General features: G+C 37.3%; 1 protein-coding gene across 1 annotated transcript in view; it reads left to right on the forward strand.

Moving 5' to 3' along the window:
• SOS2 (SOS Ras/Rho guanine nucleotide exchange factor 2) overlaps positions 1 to 17,972 on the forward strand; it is a 45,367-nt gene that overhangs the window by 21,664 nt on the left and 5,731 nt on the right. The window contains exons 12-22 of the mRNA XM_058163108.1: positions 2,004 to 2,126; positions 3,601 to 3,704; positions 5,559 to 5,775; positions 6,882 to 7,001; positions 7,454 to 7,616; positions 8,928 to 9,045; positions 10,357 to 10,529; positions 11,739 to 11,855; positions 13,775 to 14,036; positions 16,365 to 16,409; positions 17,852 to 17,961. Of these exons, the coding sequence (XP_058019091.1) occupies positions 2,004 to 2,126; positions 3,601 to 3,704; positions 5,559 to 5,775; positions 6,882 to 7,001; positions 7,454 to 7,616; positions 8,928 to 9,045; positions 10,357 to 10,529; positions 11,739 to 11,855; positions 13,775 to 14,036; positions 16,365 to 16,409; positions 17,852 to 17,961 (1,552 nt within the window). The remainder of the gene's footprint in view (positions 1 to 2,003; positions 2,127 to 3,600; positions 3,705 to 5,558; positions 5,776 to 6,881; positions 7,002 to 7,453; positions 7,617 to 8,927; positions 9,046 to 10,356; positions 10,530 to 11,738; positions 11,856 to 13,774; positions 14,037 to 16,364; positions 16,410 to 17,851; positions 17,962 to 17,972) is intronic.

Genomic DNA, 17,972 nt, shown 5'->3' on the forward strand with positions numbered 1-17,972 from the left:
TAGTGACTGAAAATGGCATGTCCACTATGAGTCTTAGAGCTGAATCCTGTTGCTGATGTACAAAGTGAGACCCAAATCAAAATTATTGAAGATAATTTGAACTTTTTGAAAAGAGATAGAAATACTTTATTTGAACTTGTTGCTGATACAGAAATATTAAAATGAATTGGATTAATGAATACATAGATCCTCAAAGAATGCAATATTTTAAAAGAGTTAATATCAAACTTTTTAAAAGCATTCTGAATTTTTAAGCCTGATGACTAAGATCTTGATATCAGATCCTGGATGCCAGGGAGTTACAGATCTACTAGCTGTTACAGATATTTAAGATCTCTGTCTAACAGACAACAAGTGGTCAAAATTGGCAATGCTCTATCAAACCCTGTTCCTGTCAAGAGTGGCATTCCTCAAGGCAGCGTTCTTGGACCAACACTCTTCATACTATATATAAATGATCTTTGTGACCATATCTCAAGTAATTGTGTTCTCTTTGCTGACGATGTCAAACTATTTAACACCACCGACAATACATCTACCATTCAAAAAGACCTTGATCATCTAACCGCTTGGTCTAAAACTTGGCAACTCCAAATCTCAACCAGCAAATGCTCAGTCTTACATATTGGAAAAAAGAACCCAAATACTTAAGTACATACTTGACATTACCTTACAGATGACCCCCACCCTGTTAAAGATCTTGGAGTTTTCATATCAAAGTGCCAAAGCCCACTGCAACTACGAAGCAAAAAAGGCTCTAAGAGTTGTAAACCTAATCTTGCGTAGCTTCTTTTCCAAAAACACTACACTACTAACCAGAGCATATAAAACTAGACCAATTCTAGAATACAGCTCGCCTGTCTGAAACCCTCACCACATTTCTGATATCAATACAATTGAACGTGTCCAGAAATATTTTACAAGAAGAGTTCTTCACTCCTCTGAAAACAACAAAATACCTTATCTAGGCTTAGAAAACTTAGAACTCTGTCGCCTTCGACAAGACCTAACTTTAACTCATAGAATCATCTATTGTAATGTCCTTCCTGTTAAAGACTACTTCAGCTTTAATTGCAATAATACAAGAGCAACCAATAGATTTAAACTTAATGTTAACTGCTTTAATCTAGATTTTTATTTTTATTTATTTTATTTATTTTATTTGCATTTATATCCCATCCTTCTCCAAAGACTCAGGGCGGCTTACACTATGTCAAGCAATAGTCTTCATCCATTTGTATATTATATACAAAGTCAACTTATTGCCCCCAACAATCTGGGTCCTCATTTTATCTACCTTATAAAGGATGGAAGGCTGAGTCAACCTTGGGCCTGGTGGGACTTGAACCTGCAGTAATTGCAAGCAGCTGCTGTTAATAGCAGACTGCATTAGTCTGTTGAGCCACCAGTGGCCCATTTTGCAGAAAATATGACTTCTGTAACAGAATCATCAGTGCTTGGAACACTTTACCTGACTCTGTGGTCTCTTCCCATAATCCCAAAAGCTTTAACCAAAAACTTTCTACTATTTACCTCACCCCATTCCTAAGAGGACCATAAGGGGTGTGCATAAGAGTACAAACGTGCCTACTGTTCCTGTCCTATTGTTTTTCTTTTTCTTCTTCATATATATATATATATATATATATATATATATATATATATATATATATATATATATATATATATATATATATATATATATATATATATATACTTATACCTCCTAATATTTCCTCATATATATGTTTATATACTATATAATCTTTTTGTGTGATGCTTATATATACAAAATAAATAAATAAATAAATCTGTTTTGTTATATTAATTAGAACACTATAAATCACTGAATCTTATTGAATATATATAACAAAAATAAATGAAGACATTAATCTTCTTATTCCTTGTTCCAGTTATTATCACAAATGTGTTTCCAAATCTTTCTCTTTTCTTTGTATTCTGGATCACCTGTGACTATGTTCCAATTTCTTTATCTTTATTAGATTTGAAATCCCTGAACCTGAACCAACCGAAGCCGATAGGTTGGCAATAGAGAAAGGAGAACAACCAATCAGTGCAGACCTTAAACGATTTCGCAAGGAATATGTCCAGCCAGTACAACTCAGGTTTGAGCTTTTATCTCCTTCATGTTTTTAACTGCATTATCAAGGTGATCACTTCACATGAAAAACATAAAGTTCTCTTTCCTTAAAAAGAAGTTCTTGATGTGAAAATAAAAGCTTACCTTGAGTTTATATTCTGACTTTTTAAATATAATTTTTATTGGTAAGATTGAAATTAAAATAAAAAGATATGAACGTTGTGAATACAATTCAAACAATTCAGATTACATATGATAGCCAATTTGGTGTTGTAGTTAAGACACCAGGCTTTAAACTGTGAGACTGTGAATTCTAGTCCTGCCTTAGGCACAGAACCAGTTTAAAAAGCTGTAAAATATTTTAAGATAAAATATCTAAAGAATCACCTATTTTGAGAGAATGGCAGCTACATAAATTTCAAAAATAAATACCTGGCATTGCATGGTATTGAACATTTATGAAGGCATAATGAGGGAGAAAAGAACTATACCACAAATTGTACCACAGTAGTATTATTTTCATTTATTTTGTCAAAGATGTGGTTGTAGTAAGTTATCCCTGTGCCTAAGTATGTCTCAGAATAGATTTATTCTGGGAAATTCGCAGTGTTGCATTTTTATAATTCCAACAATTCGAACAAAACTTTTATTTGTTATTTATTTATTTTATTTATTTATTTTATTTGATTTTTATACCGCCCTTCTCCCGAAGGACTCAGGGCGGTGTACAGGCATAATAAAACCGACAATACAATATACAAGTTTAAAATACGATTTAAAAAACTTATTTTAAATTAGCCCAATGATTAAAATTTACCATACTAAGAAAACCCCGTTTAAAATTAATAAATTTAAACATTAAAATCCCAATTTAAGCCAGCCCTGCGCGGATAAAAAGATGAGTCTTGAGTTCGCGACGAAATGTCCGAAGGTCGGGTATTTGGCGTAAACCCGGGGGAAGTTCGTTCCAGAGTGTGGGAGCCCCCACAGAGAAGGCCCTTCCCCTGGGGGCCGCCAGCCGACATTGTTTGGCGGACGGCACCCTGAGAAGTCCCTCTCTATGGGAGCGTACGGGTCGGTGGGAGGCGTGTGGTAACAGCAGGCGGTCCCGTAAGTACCCAGGTCCTAAGCCATGGAGCGATTTAAAGGTCATAACCAACACCTTAAAGTGCACCCGGAAGGCCACAGGCAGCCAGTGCAGTCTGCGCAGGAGCGGTGTTACATGGGAGCTACGCGTAGCTCCCTCTATAACCCGCGCAGCTGCATTCTGGACTAACTGAAGCCTCCGAGCGCACTTCAAGGGGAGCCCCATGTAGAGCCCCATGTATCAATGTAAGCCTTGTCCTTTTTTTTTTTTTAATTGAGGAAACTGTTTCAGATGTCATCTCATTTAAGTATATCTGTTTTACCATCAGTTAGCAAATCTCAGCTTCAGTTTGTGAAAATTAAAAATAGTAAAAAAAAACCACCATCTCTTTTCTCTCTTTTTTTCCCTTAAGGGTATTAAATGTGTTTCGGCACTGGGTAGAACATCATTTTTATGACTTTGAGAGAGACCAAGAGTTACTCGATAGACTGGAGACATTTATTTCCACTGTAAGAGGTATACAATTTTAGTTGATAATTTTCTTTAAATGTGAGCACTCAGCATTATTTCATGGTTATTTCCTAAATCCCAGGCTTTAGCTGTTTACAAATCCTGAGTGTTTTGATCTGCACTTATTCATGGATCAGAAGACAATGATAGTTCCAGTTATTCTGAGACAATGCTATTATATCAATTGCCTTTTTCTGTTTGCAAAAAATAAGCATTACATTACATAACTGTTCTGAATGCTTCTGCTTTTGTGCCTTGCTTCTTCCATTAAAAATTAGAGTAAGAATAACATTTCTTATCCTAATTTCATGCATTTTTAGAAAACCTGTGTTCATTATTACATGAAATGAGAAGAGCCGTGCCTAAAGCATTCATGCTTCCATATAGATAAATAAATATAAAAATCACACATGCCATTTTATGTAGAATATCTAATACTGTAGTAAAATGTTCTGATATGTGAATGTTTGCTGAAAGATTGTTTAAATGAGCTTTACTTATAGCCTTAAATTTAAAGTTGTTTCCATCAGAATAAAAAAGATACCATTACGTTTAATTTGGAGAACAACTGTAGTCAGGTAGTACCATAACTACGTGTATTTGCTATAATTTCTGGTATGTCTAGGGCCATTAAATGCAGTTTGGGATTAGAATTCTTCTTTTCTTTAATTTTTTGTCTTAATTCTATCATAATATTCCTGGATAAAATGTTGTTGTTGAACAAGATTTCCTTGGGAGGGATGTTTTATAAAATAAGAAATTATGTACTTTGAATGTAGAATGTCCCTGGTATCTTTACTTAGCTCAGAAATTCATCTGCTAAAGACCTTGTGGATTAAATGCCTGCTATTCCAAATTATAGTCCTTGGTTAATGATGATGGTTGAGAAGGCAGACAAAAAGCAGAATGAAATGTGCAAAATGTAGGCTTTATAAGGCATAGGATATTTCTTTCAATAGCCTACAACTGGCAGAATGCTGGATTTTTTTAGCACAAATTTAAATTCTGGTAGTGATTTCTTCTGATGCGTTTGGGTATTAGCATGCATATTTCATTGCCCACTATAATGCTGAATTAGAAGACCAGCCTTGAAGGTTTTCCTTATTTTTGCAATTTAAATGCTATTGGACTGATTGTAAAAATCATTTGTTTTCTGCTACAGCGTATTAAAACTAATTATCATTCCTTAAAAATGGGAAAAACCTAATAATTTATCTCAGATGTCTCCGTTGCATTTTCAGTGCAGAATACATTTTAAGAAGTGCATACTATGTATTTGCTAAACAATTTATTATCTCAGATTTGATTTATAAAATATTTTCCCCAAATTTGATGTTAATTATTAATGCAGGTAGTCCTCGACTTAATTAAACACAAAATTTATGTTGCTAATCAAGACATTTGTTAAGTGAGTTTTGTCCCATTTTACTACCTTTCTTGCCAAAGTTGTTAAGTGAATCATTGCAGTTGTTAAATTAGTAACACAGTTGTTAAGTGAATCTTGCTTCCCCATTGATTTTGCTTGTCAGAAGGTCACAAAAGGTGATCACGTGACCGCAGAACACTGCAATCATTATAAATATGAATCGGTTTGGTTGGCAAACATCGGACTTTTGATCATGTGACTATGGGGAAGCTGCAATAGTCGCAAGTGTGAAAAATTGTCATAAATTAGTTTTTTCAGGGCCGTTGTAACTTTGAACAATCTCTAAATGAATTGTTGTAAGTTAAGGACCACATGTAATGAAAGTTTGTCCTGTTTCACGCTTGCTGCATGAAATAGCAATGAATTTGTTCTGTGTATCTCTGATATTGAAAGCCTTTATACAATCTATCAGCAATGTCTGATGTGTTTTCCAGGCAAATCCATGAAGAAGTGGGTGGAATCCATTGCAAAGATTATCAGGAGGAAAAAACAAGCTCATGCAAATGGCATAAGCCATAATATAACATTTGAGAGCCCTCCCCCTCCAATTGAGTGGCATATCAGCCGTCAGTTTGAGACATTTGACCTCATGACATTGCATCCTATAGAGATTGCTCGGCAGCTAACTCTCTTGGAATCTGATCTCTACAGGTAGACCACTCCTTTGTTGGGTTGACAACTCCTTCCATTGCATAAGTCAAATAGCAAAAGTGTTTCTTTGTTAATCAAATTTATTGTGTAAAGTCAATTTGAAAAGTACAGTATACTATAGTGCAGTACAGAGCAATATCATGATTGCAATACCAGTGCTGTCTGGTTTGATATTTATAGTACTATAAGTACTCCTTCAGTAATAAGCTAATGTAACATACTGGTTGAAGTATGTTAGCAATAATAGTAAATCCTGAAGTAAACAGAATAAAGCAGAGTTTTTGGTAGTAGAGCATAGATTTTATGTCTGCAAATTTTATCATTGATAATTTCTGTTAAAAGGATTTTAGATAGAAGCTTTTAAAAGGAATTCTATCTGAAGTCTTAGTTCTGTCCATTGGAGTACCCTCATAAAGGGTGTCCTGAGTACAGCTTCCATTATCCCTTTCATTGACACATGTTATTGGGCTGATGGGAGTTTTAATCCATCAGATTTTGAGAATAAGATTAGAAAAGACTAAATCTGATAATCCTGGACCAAAGAGAACAATGTTTTGATTCATCTTAAGACAGTTTATATGTGAAATCGATCCAGTAGGTCACTAACTCAGAAGTTGTATCTGCAGTCCATGTCCTTCCAAGTAATGTGAAGAAAGATACTGAAGTAACTTTCAGAAGTAAGAGTATTAAGTACTAAGACAATATACTTTAATTCACCTAAAGTACAATACAGTGCTAAATGTATTTATAACTGAGCATTTGAACAATATGTTGCTATTTCTAGAAGAAAGTAAAAATAATTTATATTCAAGCTGTGGATCCAACTGATGTTTACTATTTTCTTCTTTGAGTGATGCAAAAATCAAATAAGGTAGCTACATGTACTATCATTTAAAAAAATGACCACTTGGAGTGACAGTTGTATGCTATCATAGTGTTTAGCGAGTAAAAAGGGAAGAGCCCATAGTATCTACACAGGTTATTACACTGCAATTTCACTAAATGAAATGCCTGGAGCACCTTCTGAATTTTCTGTATTTCTCTTCCTACTGTGCATATCTGCACCTTCCTACACACACTGTCGTTTTGTTTTGTTTCCGTATCAGGGCTGTCCAGCCTTCAGAACTTGTTGGGAGTGTGTGGACAAAAGAAGATAAAGAAATTAATTCCCCAAACCTACTGAAAATGATACGGCATACAACAAATCTTACACTTTGGTTTGAAAAGTGAGTAAAACCACTTATATCAAGATATGCAGTTTTTATCAGCTCAAGAGCCAGAATTTGCACAGAATGGTGTGACATAGAGGAGGAACCATGTTTGTCAGGGATTGAAAGGAAATGCCCATTAAATTCACCAACTGTAAACATGCAAAAAAAAGGAGGGAACAACTTTGTTGTATCACCCAATGCATTGGGGTGTTAAGGCCACACAATATTTATTAGTTGACTGCATTTTCTTGTGCCTGATGGGGCAGATTTGTAGTGGAAAGTTTGAGGAAAGCTAAACAAAAAAAAATCTTTCAGAAATAGATACTTAATAAATGAATATATGATGGTATTATTCATACAGTACATCTGAATTAATGTTGGGGGAGGGGCAAAATGAGAATATGACAATAGTTTTAACTATCCAACAAGCCTCTCTACTGTGTTTTTTTTCTCCTTTTCTAAATTAGGTGTATAGTAGAAATGGAAAACTTTGAAGAGCGAGTGGCTGTGTTAAGCAGGATTATAGAAATTTTGCAGGTTTTCCAGGACTTAAATAATTTCAATGGAGTTCTTGAAATAGTCAGTGCAATGAATTCTGTCTCCGTGTACAGACTAGACCACACCTTTGAAGTAAGTCTTGGTGACTGATCAATAATCAGAGTATGACCAATGATTGTAAACTACAGTTTTATACTAATGGCAGCTGCAGTTCAGTATAAATGTGAATAACATGGTGAGAATTATTTCCCAACTGTTTCTGATAATCTGTGTGTCTACACTTAATTTAGAATTTGCAGGATGGATATCAAAGCAGGAGAAGACCCAGAAAGACACCAAGTCTTTAATAAAGCTTAGAAAAGATTTATTAAGAAACAGCCCATATATATTTACAATGTCAGCAGGTTATGACCTCATTCAGCCAGATGAACCGTAACTTCAGGGAAGGTTAATTTCTCACAAAGAAGCTGGGGAAAAGGGGCAAATCTTACAATCCTTCTCTCCCCCACCCCTTTGGAATCCTTACCTTAGTTCTGGGATAATTTAGCAAGGAAAAATCAGTGTCTGTTTTTACACTCATTGGAAAGGTAGAGATTACAAGAGAGTAAGCAAGCACACAGTGGGGAATACACTTTGCAAATATGTGTATTGGTGCCAGCAGATTTGACATGCTCCTGGACAGACCACTTATAAGGATACAAAAGGAAGCCTTTGGGATCAAATTGATTAGGATTATGCCCATTTCAAATAGCAGTACAAGCTGGGTCTGGGTGCTAATTAACTAATCAAGGTTGCAGAGCTGAGGTAACTTGCAAGTAGCATCTTTGCCTGCACACAAAGAAAAGCAATTTAGGAAGAGACAGCTTATCCAAGCAATCTCTCCTCTGCAAGGAAAAGGAAAGGAATAAGAAAATAGAAAAAACCTGCCAAGCTATGTACAAGACACTGGATAAAATAACACTTTATTTGTTTGTCAACTTTGCATCCTGCCTTTTGTACAGGACCTCAATGCATATATCATATCACGTCGCATCACAATATAGTGTAATAAATCATGATGAGATTTTGTGGGGGGATTAAATAAGGTTTCCAGTCTGTGATAATGTAAAGTAAATCCTACCTCAAAGTTCATTGTTCATTTTACTCTGTGTTTACCAATTATTGAATTATTTTGCATTATACTTAAAGAAAAAATGTGCATTTTACTATTTTATTTTACTACAGCCATTTATTTCTGTCCTTAAAACATGTATTTTAATAACAAAAAAGAGAATATATAGCAACCAAGATAATTATGTGTAAGGCATTTGGACAGCAAAGGCAAGTAATATTGAGAAATGATATAAAACAGAGAGATGTGAAGTTGTGAAGATTGGTCAGCACTGAATATTACACAGATATATCCTACAATATCAAAATGGATTTTTTTCTATCCAATATCAGGCACTGCAAGAAAGAAAAAAGAAAATTTTAGATGAAGCAGTAGAATTAAGTCAAGATCACTTTAAAAAATATCTTGCTAAACTCAAATCAATTAATCCACCATGTGTGCCTTTCTTTGGTAAGTTACACAACTGAGATGGAAAAAATGGCTGTTTCTTATATTCCTGTTAATTTATAAATGGTTAAGGAAATTATGACATACTTTTTAGGGTATTTTGTAGTATCTTTTGAGAGCATGATTTTCTGCTGAATATTTTTCTCTCCTTGATTAAAGTTTGTATGAAAACCAAAATGTATTTAGATTTGAGATGATTGCTGAAACGCCCTCAGAGTATGATTCCAAAGAAGTACCATACTAACTAAATTTATTTAGTATACCATCGAATGCTATATATTTTTCAGCCCACTTTGGGGAAGGGGATCTAAGAACATAACACATAACTGGAAGGCATACTAGAAGTTAGCAAGCTTATTACTTAATGGTCCAAAATGGTTTAGTGATGTGGCTTTTCTTAGGTTTCACTGAGTTAATTTTGTCAGGAAATTGAGTCATTCTTAAGTTATAGTTGATCCAACAGAAGATAGTAGTTTGTTTTTTTTTCATTTGCTGCTATTTGGAGTTGGACAGCAAAACTTTCACTTCCCTCTCACCATTCAGAAATGTATCAAAAGTTCTCCCAGGCTTGGGGGAAGTGTGTAGGGTCTGCAGGGGAGAAGGGGAATCTTGGTGTCTTTCTAATGAACAGGCATGGGTACAACTGTATGTCTCACTGTGAAATGTACTATAAACTGTGTTCAGAACATGTTATTTTACATTCTTACTTGAAAGAGGTTGCATGTGACTTATGAGGAATCTTGCCCCTTATTTATGATTGGTTTTGATAATTTATTACACAGTGCAACAACCCATGAAAATGGGTTATTACCCAGATGCAGCAAATTTTAAAAAAAACTTCCCTAAAATTTCCTTGTTGAGTTCTCATAATCTGAAATGTCAACTTCTTCTCCTAGATGTTTTTTTTTTAATTTGCATTTATATCCCACCCTTCTCCAAAGACTCAGGGCGGCTTACACTATGTTAATAGTCTTCATCCATTTGTATATTACATACAAAGTCAATTTATTGCCCCCAACAATCTGGGTCATTTTACCTACTTTATAAAGGATGGAAGGCTGAGTCAACCTTGGGCCTGGTGGGACTTGAATCTGCAGTAACTGTAAGCAGCTGTGTTAATAACAGACTGTCTTAGCAGTCTGAGCCACCAGAGGCCCTTTGTTCTAAAGTTCAAAAAGGTAATGCAATACTTAATGTATAGTTACCATTTAAGGCTAATTTTTCTAAAGGAAGCGGCTCTCTTATGATCATAAACAAAAAAGAAGGCATGGATGTGACGAAGTTAATAGCCTTTCGCCCTTTCTCTCTATTTAGGGATATACTTAACAAATATTCTAAAGACAGAAGAAGGGAATCCTGACTTCCTAAAAAGACAAGGGAAAGGACTGATCAACTTTAGTAAAAGGAGGAAGGTGGCTGAAATCACAGGAGAAATCCAACAGTATCAGAACCAACCTTACTGTTTACGCGTCGAACCAGACATCCGGGTAATTGGAGAGCACTGCAGAGAGAGTTCCGTCTGGATTTGATAAGATGACAAATTGTGTTTGGGTACTTTGCTTATAACTAAGCCATGAGTATAATGCAGCTGCAAAAAAGACAAATGCTATCCTAGGGTGCATTAATGCAGACAAAGTGGGCAGATCACTGAAAAATTTCCATACTGCTCTCACACGTTCAGAGCACCATGTTTCATAACAGACTGCAACAAATAGGAGCAAATACAGAGGAGGGCTACCAGGAAATTCTTGTGAGGAACCGTTAAATTATCTGGATATGTTTAGCCCTCAGAAAATAAAACCGTACAGAGATATGCTAGCCCTTCAAAATATCTGAAGGGTTGTCACATTGAAGCAAAAGTAGACATATTTTCTAATGTCTAAAAGGCAGTACTAAAAGCAATGTGTTAAAAATATGAGGAAGCTGATTCAGGCTAGATTTCAGAAGAAATTTCCTGATGGTAAGAGCTAACAGCCGGTGGAACAAACTGCCACATAAATAAGTTGGTTGTCTTTGCTAGACGTCATCAAAGGAGGTTGGAGAGTAATTTTTCAGACGGTTTAAGTGGAGAGTTGTAGAGCTTTCTAAAGTCCCTTCCAATTATGTGATTGCATATTAGTGTTTTCTACAACAGTGAGGATTAGATTTAGCAGTAACTCACAAAGTGTCCCAAGTTCTTAGATTTTCTTTATGAAAATACCAGCTTGTAAAATTAGATGGGAGTACCCTGCAGCCACCATTAAATTGAACTAGCTTTCATCTTTAATGTTTGCTTTCAGTTTAAAATGTATAGAAATATAGGTAGTCCTTGACTTACAACCATTTGTTTAATAGCAATTCAAATTTATGATGGCTTCAGAAAAAGTGATTTGGGTTTTGTCATGTGATACTCGCTTAATGAATGCACTACTTAGTGACCAAAATTCTGATCTCAATTGTGATTGTAAGTTGAGGGCTTCATGTAGAGCTATTTGTCCATTTCACATACACTGTGTACACATGCAGTCCCATCCATAAATAATCTCAACACTGCTAAGGCTATGTGAGGAAATAAAATATGATACAGTGTAAATTGATTGAGAGCCTAGGAACAAATGTGATTTCCAGAATCTTGCTGGGATGGGGGTGGGGTATGGAGGTTGGCATATGCTGACCCTTACTGGAACTTTTTGTTATGATACTTTTTTGTTTTTCAGAGATTTTTTGAAAATTTGAACCCCATGGGAAATTACCCAGAAAAAGAATTCACAGACTATTTATTCAACAAATCTCAGGAGATTGAGCCCCGAAATTGCAAACAGCCCTCTAGATATGTAAGTATTCAAATAATGTACTGATTTACTACTGATAGTTCTCAGTTAGTGACAGTAATTGAGATTGGAATTTCTGCTGCCAAGTGATGCAGATGTGATGCACAAGTTCATTTAACTACATCATTTAGCAACAGCAGTCCTAAAACTTTCCATTGCCATTGTTAAGCAATAATCAAGGATCACTGGGCCGGTGAATGGCGCAGGCTGGTAAGGCCTGTTATTAAGAACAGCCTGTTATTAAGAACACAAAGCCTGCAATTACTGCAGGTTCGAGCCCGGCCCAAGGTTGACTCAGCCTTCCATCCTTTATAAGGTAGGTAAAATGAGGACCCAGATTGTTGGCAATAAGTTGACTTTGTAAAAAAATATACAAATAGAATGAGACTATTGCCTTATACACTGTAAGCCGCCCTGAGTCTTCGGAGAAGGGCGGGGTATAAATGTAAACAAAACAAAAAAAAACAACAACTGAATTTTAGGTAGCTCACAAGCAGGATGGCAGGCAGGCAAGATGTAGTACAAGGACAACAGGGCAGGGATGGCTAGTACCTGGTGGGGGAATGGCCCACGAGGCACATGTGAGCACATCAGGGCCAAGAATAACTAATGCCAGGCAGGAGAAAGTGTACAAATGGCCCACTAGTATGGCAAGGTTGGGGGTTGCCTGCTGCCAGGTAAGCAACTTACTGGAGCGACTTGCGATTCTCCCTGCTGACTTTCCTATTGACTTGGCTTGTGAGAAGGTTGCAAATAATAAAACGTGACTATCAAGTGCTGCAACATCACTGTGCACTGGTTGCCAAGTGCCCACATTGCAATTACGTGACTGTGGCAGTACTGTGAAGGCTGGCACTTTGAGAATGTCATAAATCTGTTTTAGCACCATCATTACTTCAAACGGTCACTGAACAACTGGCTGATAAGTGAAGACTACCTGTATAGGACTCCATTTGATAGTGTATATATTTAATTCATAGAAAAAATAATGGTTTGTGCTGGCAGATGTGTGCCGCTTGCAGAGATACTGCTCTTTTCTCAAACCTGGCAAGGTTTCTAGGAAAAACTATAATAATATCAATGGCTGACAAGACAGGCACCACAAAATTACTTTGTAGTTTTAAATGGCACTTCATTGTGGAGTGTTCTGAATTATTCCACATAATTAATGTAAGCATAATTATTGCTTACATTAATCTAAGCCCTTAAAAGATGTTTTTTTTTGTTTCCAATGAAGAACTGTATTTCAAAGCAAAATGAAAATTTTGCTTCCTTCTCTATCTGAGGAGATATCAAAGGCGTGCAGTCAAATGTAGTTTGAAGAGAGGTATAGTTGGAATTAAGTTATAGTTTAATTAAGTTGGAATTAAGAACTAAGTTATAGTTGGAATTTAAGGGACGCAGTGGCTCAGGGGCTAGGACATTGAGCTTTCAATCGAAAGGTCGGCAGCTCAGCGGTTTGAATCCCTAGTGCTGCCGTGTAATGGCTCCCGTTACTTGTCCCAGCTTCTGCCAACCTAGCAGTTTCAAAAGCACATAAAAATGTAAGTAGAAAATATAGGGACCACCTTTGGTGGGAAGGTAACAGCGTTCCATGCACCTTTGGCATTGAGTCATGCCGGCCACTTGACCACGGAAATGTCTTCGGACAGCGCTGGCTCTTTGGCTTTGAAACGGAGATGAGCACCGCCCCCTAGAATCGGGAACGACTAGCACATATGTGCGAGGGAACCTTTACCTTTACCTTCAAAAGAATGGAATTAACATTTCATTCTTAAAAGCAAAAGATGGTTTAGGAAGGAAAAAAGCAACGTTCCTAATTTAGCATGATTAGTCTTTTTTGCAGATTTATTTCCTTGTATTTCTAAACATAAAGCAAAATAGCTCAAAGAAACAAAAGGATTCTTTTCTCTCTCTTTTAGCCTAGAAAAACCAGCTACTCTCTAAAATCTCCTGGAATAAGGCCAAATGCTGGCAGGCATAGCTCCACATCTGGCACATTGAGAGGCCATCCAACTCCTCTTGAAAAGGAGCCGTATAAGATTAGTTTTAGCAGAATCACTGAAACTGAACAGGAGTCCGCAGCATCAGCACCAACCTCACCAAACATACCATCCACTCCTCCAGTGTCTGCATCATCAGAAGTCAGTGTATTCATAGACATTGATCTCAATAGCTCCTATGGTAAGTATTCGGAACGACCTTACATTCTCAAATTACAATAAAACTAAACTAAAATTATCTCTGATATTTGCAGGTTTACTGCTCTACCGTATTATGATAAGTCTGTCTTAGAGGGTGAGAGGTAGATGGGAATACTTCTTCTGAAAGATTCTAGTCACTGAGTTATTGTATTTTGAATGCAGCATTTTTGTCTTTTAACTTTTGAGACCTGGAACAAGATGTATTTCTTTTTATGCCATTTATAACTGAACTCAAGTGTTAATGGCACAATGGAGATCGATGATTTAACCCCCAAATGTTTATGCTCGCCATTTCTTTTCCATTCCTTAACATTTTATTAGGCCCATGCAAAACATTAAAACAAAGAGCCCCCTTTGAATCATTAAAGCCACTCCATGTTTTTCAAAGCTCATATGTGGCTTCAGCAGTTCCCATCTGTCATGAATGAGCCTGCAGAGCCTTTTGCGTCACTTTCTTCACATGCCTAGAGATTCAGGCATTTCTGCCATAGCCACTTGAGTCTTGCAAAACACTGACAGGTAGTCCTTGGATTATGATAACGATTGGGACCAGAATTTCCATTTATAGTATGGTTGTAAAACATGACATCATGTGGCTGCATCACTTACTGATGGCAGTCCTGGCACTCCCTGCTGCCCTTGTTAAGCAAAGGTCATAGGTCATTAAGCAAGCATCTACTCACAACTTCCTGGTGACTTCCAAAAAAACCAAAAGGGATGCTGGCAGGAAATTGCAAGTCCCAAACAGCTCCCAAGCAGCAGATGGGCAGATAAGTGGGCTGCTGCAATTTGCGGGAGGATGCATGAGTGGCTTGTGCAGAGCAGGTGTTATAGAGTGACTTGCCAGTGGCAGAAGGTGAGGGAGAGTGCACAAGTGGCTTGCGCAGTGTGAGATGGGAACATTAGGGCCACGGGTTGCTCCTCCCAGGTGAGAGAGGATGCACAAAGGCATAATATAAGTATAAGTGGCCAGCATTGCATAGTGTGAGCATAGAAGGACTGAGGATGGTTGCTACTGTGTGGTGGAGAGTGCATTTTTGAGGCAAGGCATGAGTGCTCTAGGGCCAGAGGTGGCTGTTGCCAGGTTTGTGAAGGGCTGTTGAGGTACAGTAGGGCTGGGAGTGGTTGCTGCTGGGTGGGGGAGATTGTGCAGGTAGACACTGAATTACAAGCATAGAGGGACTAGGGGTGGTTACTGCTGGCTGTGCAAGGGTGCATGAGGCTGTGTAGATGGCCACTGAGGTATGAGTGCAGCAAGTGGATGGGTGGCCGCTGTGGACAGAGGGTTACTATAGGTACCATAACCAAGCTCCTTGGAGAAAAAAGTCACCAGAGAACAAGTGACTTAACCAAAGCAATTTGCAACCTTACCTGCAACCTTATCCATTAATTTTACTTACGAGAAGCAAATGGTGATTATGTGTACAGGACTCTGCAACCATCATAAATGCTGGGTGTCAAAGACCTTGGATTGACCAAAGGGATTCTGAGACAGCCAGAATTTTGAGGGCCTTTGTTAAGTACCGCTCATTCAACACTGTCATAACTTCAAATGGTCGTTGAAAGAGTGATCATTAACCAAGGGCTACCTGTAAAGAAATGCTAATAAAATGCCTATGCCTTTTATTATAAACCCTGCTTCAAAGAGCTTAGACCAGAATGCTTATGGGTTAATTGACTATAAATAACTATTCTTCTTTTTTAGTAATGAAATATTTTATTTCCCACAGTGTTTCATTACTGACTTCCTAAATTCATTCTACTTTCCCCTGAAAGCTTCAAAACCCCTCTTGAAGACCCCGATGCCTGAGTCAAAGATCAGTTTGTTATCCTCGGTGGTGTACCAGTAGGAAGACTGGAGTTTGAAAGAGTTAGACTCTCTTGAAGAGAGAAAGCACACCTGCACCAATAAGAGCTAGTCAGATCCCACCTCACAGAGGTGTCCTGATTATGCCAATGATAATTGGTCAGGTATGCCAAATAGTGCACGTGGCAAAAACTCTGTCAATAACAAAAAGAAAATACTACCTAAGGATAATTTAAGGCTGCCTCGGGTACAGTCTGGGTCAGAGAAAGGCAATGCAGTAAGCACATAACGGAAAAGAGATTGCTGGAGCACATTTGATGATGCAGATAGGGAAAGGCTGTAAAAAGACCAAGACTAGTCCTCATGCTCTTTTGTCAAGTTCAGGTGAAAAAAGTTGTGTCGCTTACACTTAACTTTTTTGCTTAGCTGTATTTTCAATTCTAAACAATCTTTTGGCAGGGAAAAGTTCTTGATTGTGTCCTTTCTGCCTTTTCTCCACAGGTAGCAACAACAGCATATTTGCTCCTGTCCTTTTGCCACAGTCAAGTAAGTACTTTGGCTGTTCCTTAGAATTCCATTCTCTCTTTGTATATGTATGCAAAAGAACAGCAAGAGTCACTCTAATCCTAAAATTGTATGATCTTTGGCCTTGTCTAAAGCTGACGGGGAATAACCAATGATCCAATTTACATTTCGAGGGGATGATTTTCAGATTCTTTTGGGGAGGTTGGGGCTTTGGGGGCAGTTTTGAAGGGGAAATATGGGTGCCTTAAAGTTTGGTGAGACTTCAGAAAATGCCAAACCTCCTAAAACATTAGAGCAATTTCTTCCTGTTTTTGAAGGTTAATGTGCACAAAGATTTATTGATAACATTTATATTTGGCCAGTTTGGTGTAGTGGTTAAGGTGCTGGCCTTGAAATAAGGAGACTGAGTTCTAGGCCTCCCTTCGTGAAAGCCAGACTGTGAACTAGTCACTCACTCTCAGCCCAACCCATCTCATAGGATTGTTGTGGGAAAAATAGAGGCAGGACTATTAGGTATGTTCACTGTGTTGAGTTGACGTCTGTGTGCATGTGTGTGTATGACCATCCAACTCAAATCATATGAGACTAGATGGTATACAAAATCATTAAACAGAAATATAAAGCAGCAGTAAAATGAAACAATTAAATGGCTATCAGAACTAAAATGCATCCTAACCTACCAGGACTTTGCTCATTCTGATCCAGTGCCTGTGGAAATTCCCCACTCTTAACTGTCTTTCTAAAGGCTTACAGACTTGTGACCAAAAGCCAGTTAGGTACCCTAAACCTTTGCAGTTGTTTCCCTTGACCTCATGAATGTAAACCTCCAAAATACTAAAAAAAAAAGTCCAAAAATGTCAGCTCCATTCACTGTAGAAAACTGCCCATAGATTTTCTCATCCTGTCCTAAAGACAGAAGACAGGTGGAAAAAGCAAAACATAAACAAGGATATACAGGTAGTCCTCAATTTACAACCATTTATTTAGTGACCATTCGAAGTTACAACAGCACTGAGAAAAGCAACTTACAACCATTCTTCATACTTAGAATGTCATAGCATTCCCACAATCATGTGATCAAAATTTGGGCTCTTGGCAACCAGGAAGTATTTATGACAGTTGAGCATCCTGGAGTCATGTGATCGCCATCTGCAACCCTCCCAGTTAGCTTCCAACAAGCAAAGTCAATGATGGAAGCCTGATTCGTTTAATGACCGCATCATTGACTTAACTCCAGTTATTTGCTTACCCATGGCACAAACTTTTGTAAAATTGGGTATGACTCACTTAGCAACCGCCTTGTTTAGAACTGAAATTCTGGTCTCAATTGTGGTTGTAACTCAAGGACTATCTGTATGGAAAATAGAAAAATAATTGCTAGGGCTTATACATTTAACAAATAAGGTCTCAAAAGATTCAGTATGCAATCACACACTCTTAATTCTCTCTGCTTTGTTCTTCAGAATCATTCTTTAGTTCATGTGGAAGTTTGCATAAATTAAGTGAAGAACCCCTGGTTCCTCCTCCTCTGCCTCCTCGTAAGAAATTTGATCAGGAGCTTTCCAACTCAAAGGTAATCTTCTA

Source organism: Ahaetulla prasina, chromosome 1 (assembly GCF_028640845.1).
Source record: "Ahaetulla prasina isolate Xishuangbanna chromosome 1, ASM2864084v1, whole genome shotgun sequence".
Taxonomy (NCBI): domain Eukaryota; kingdom Metazoa; phylum Chordata; class Lepidosauria; order Squamata; family Colubridae; genus Ahaetulla; species Ahaetulla prasina.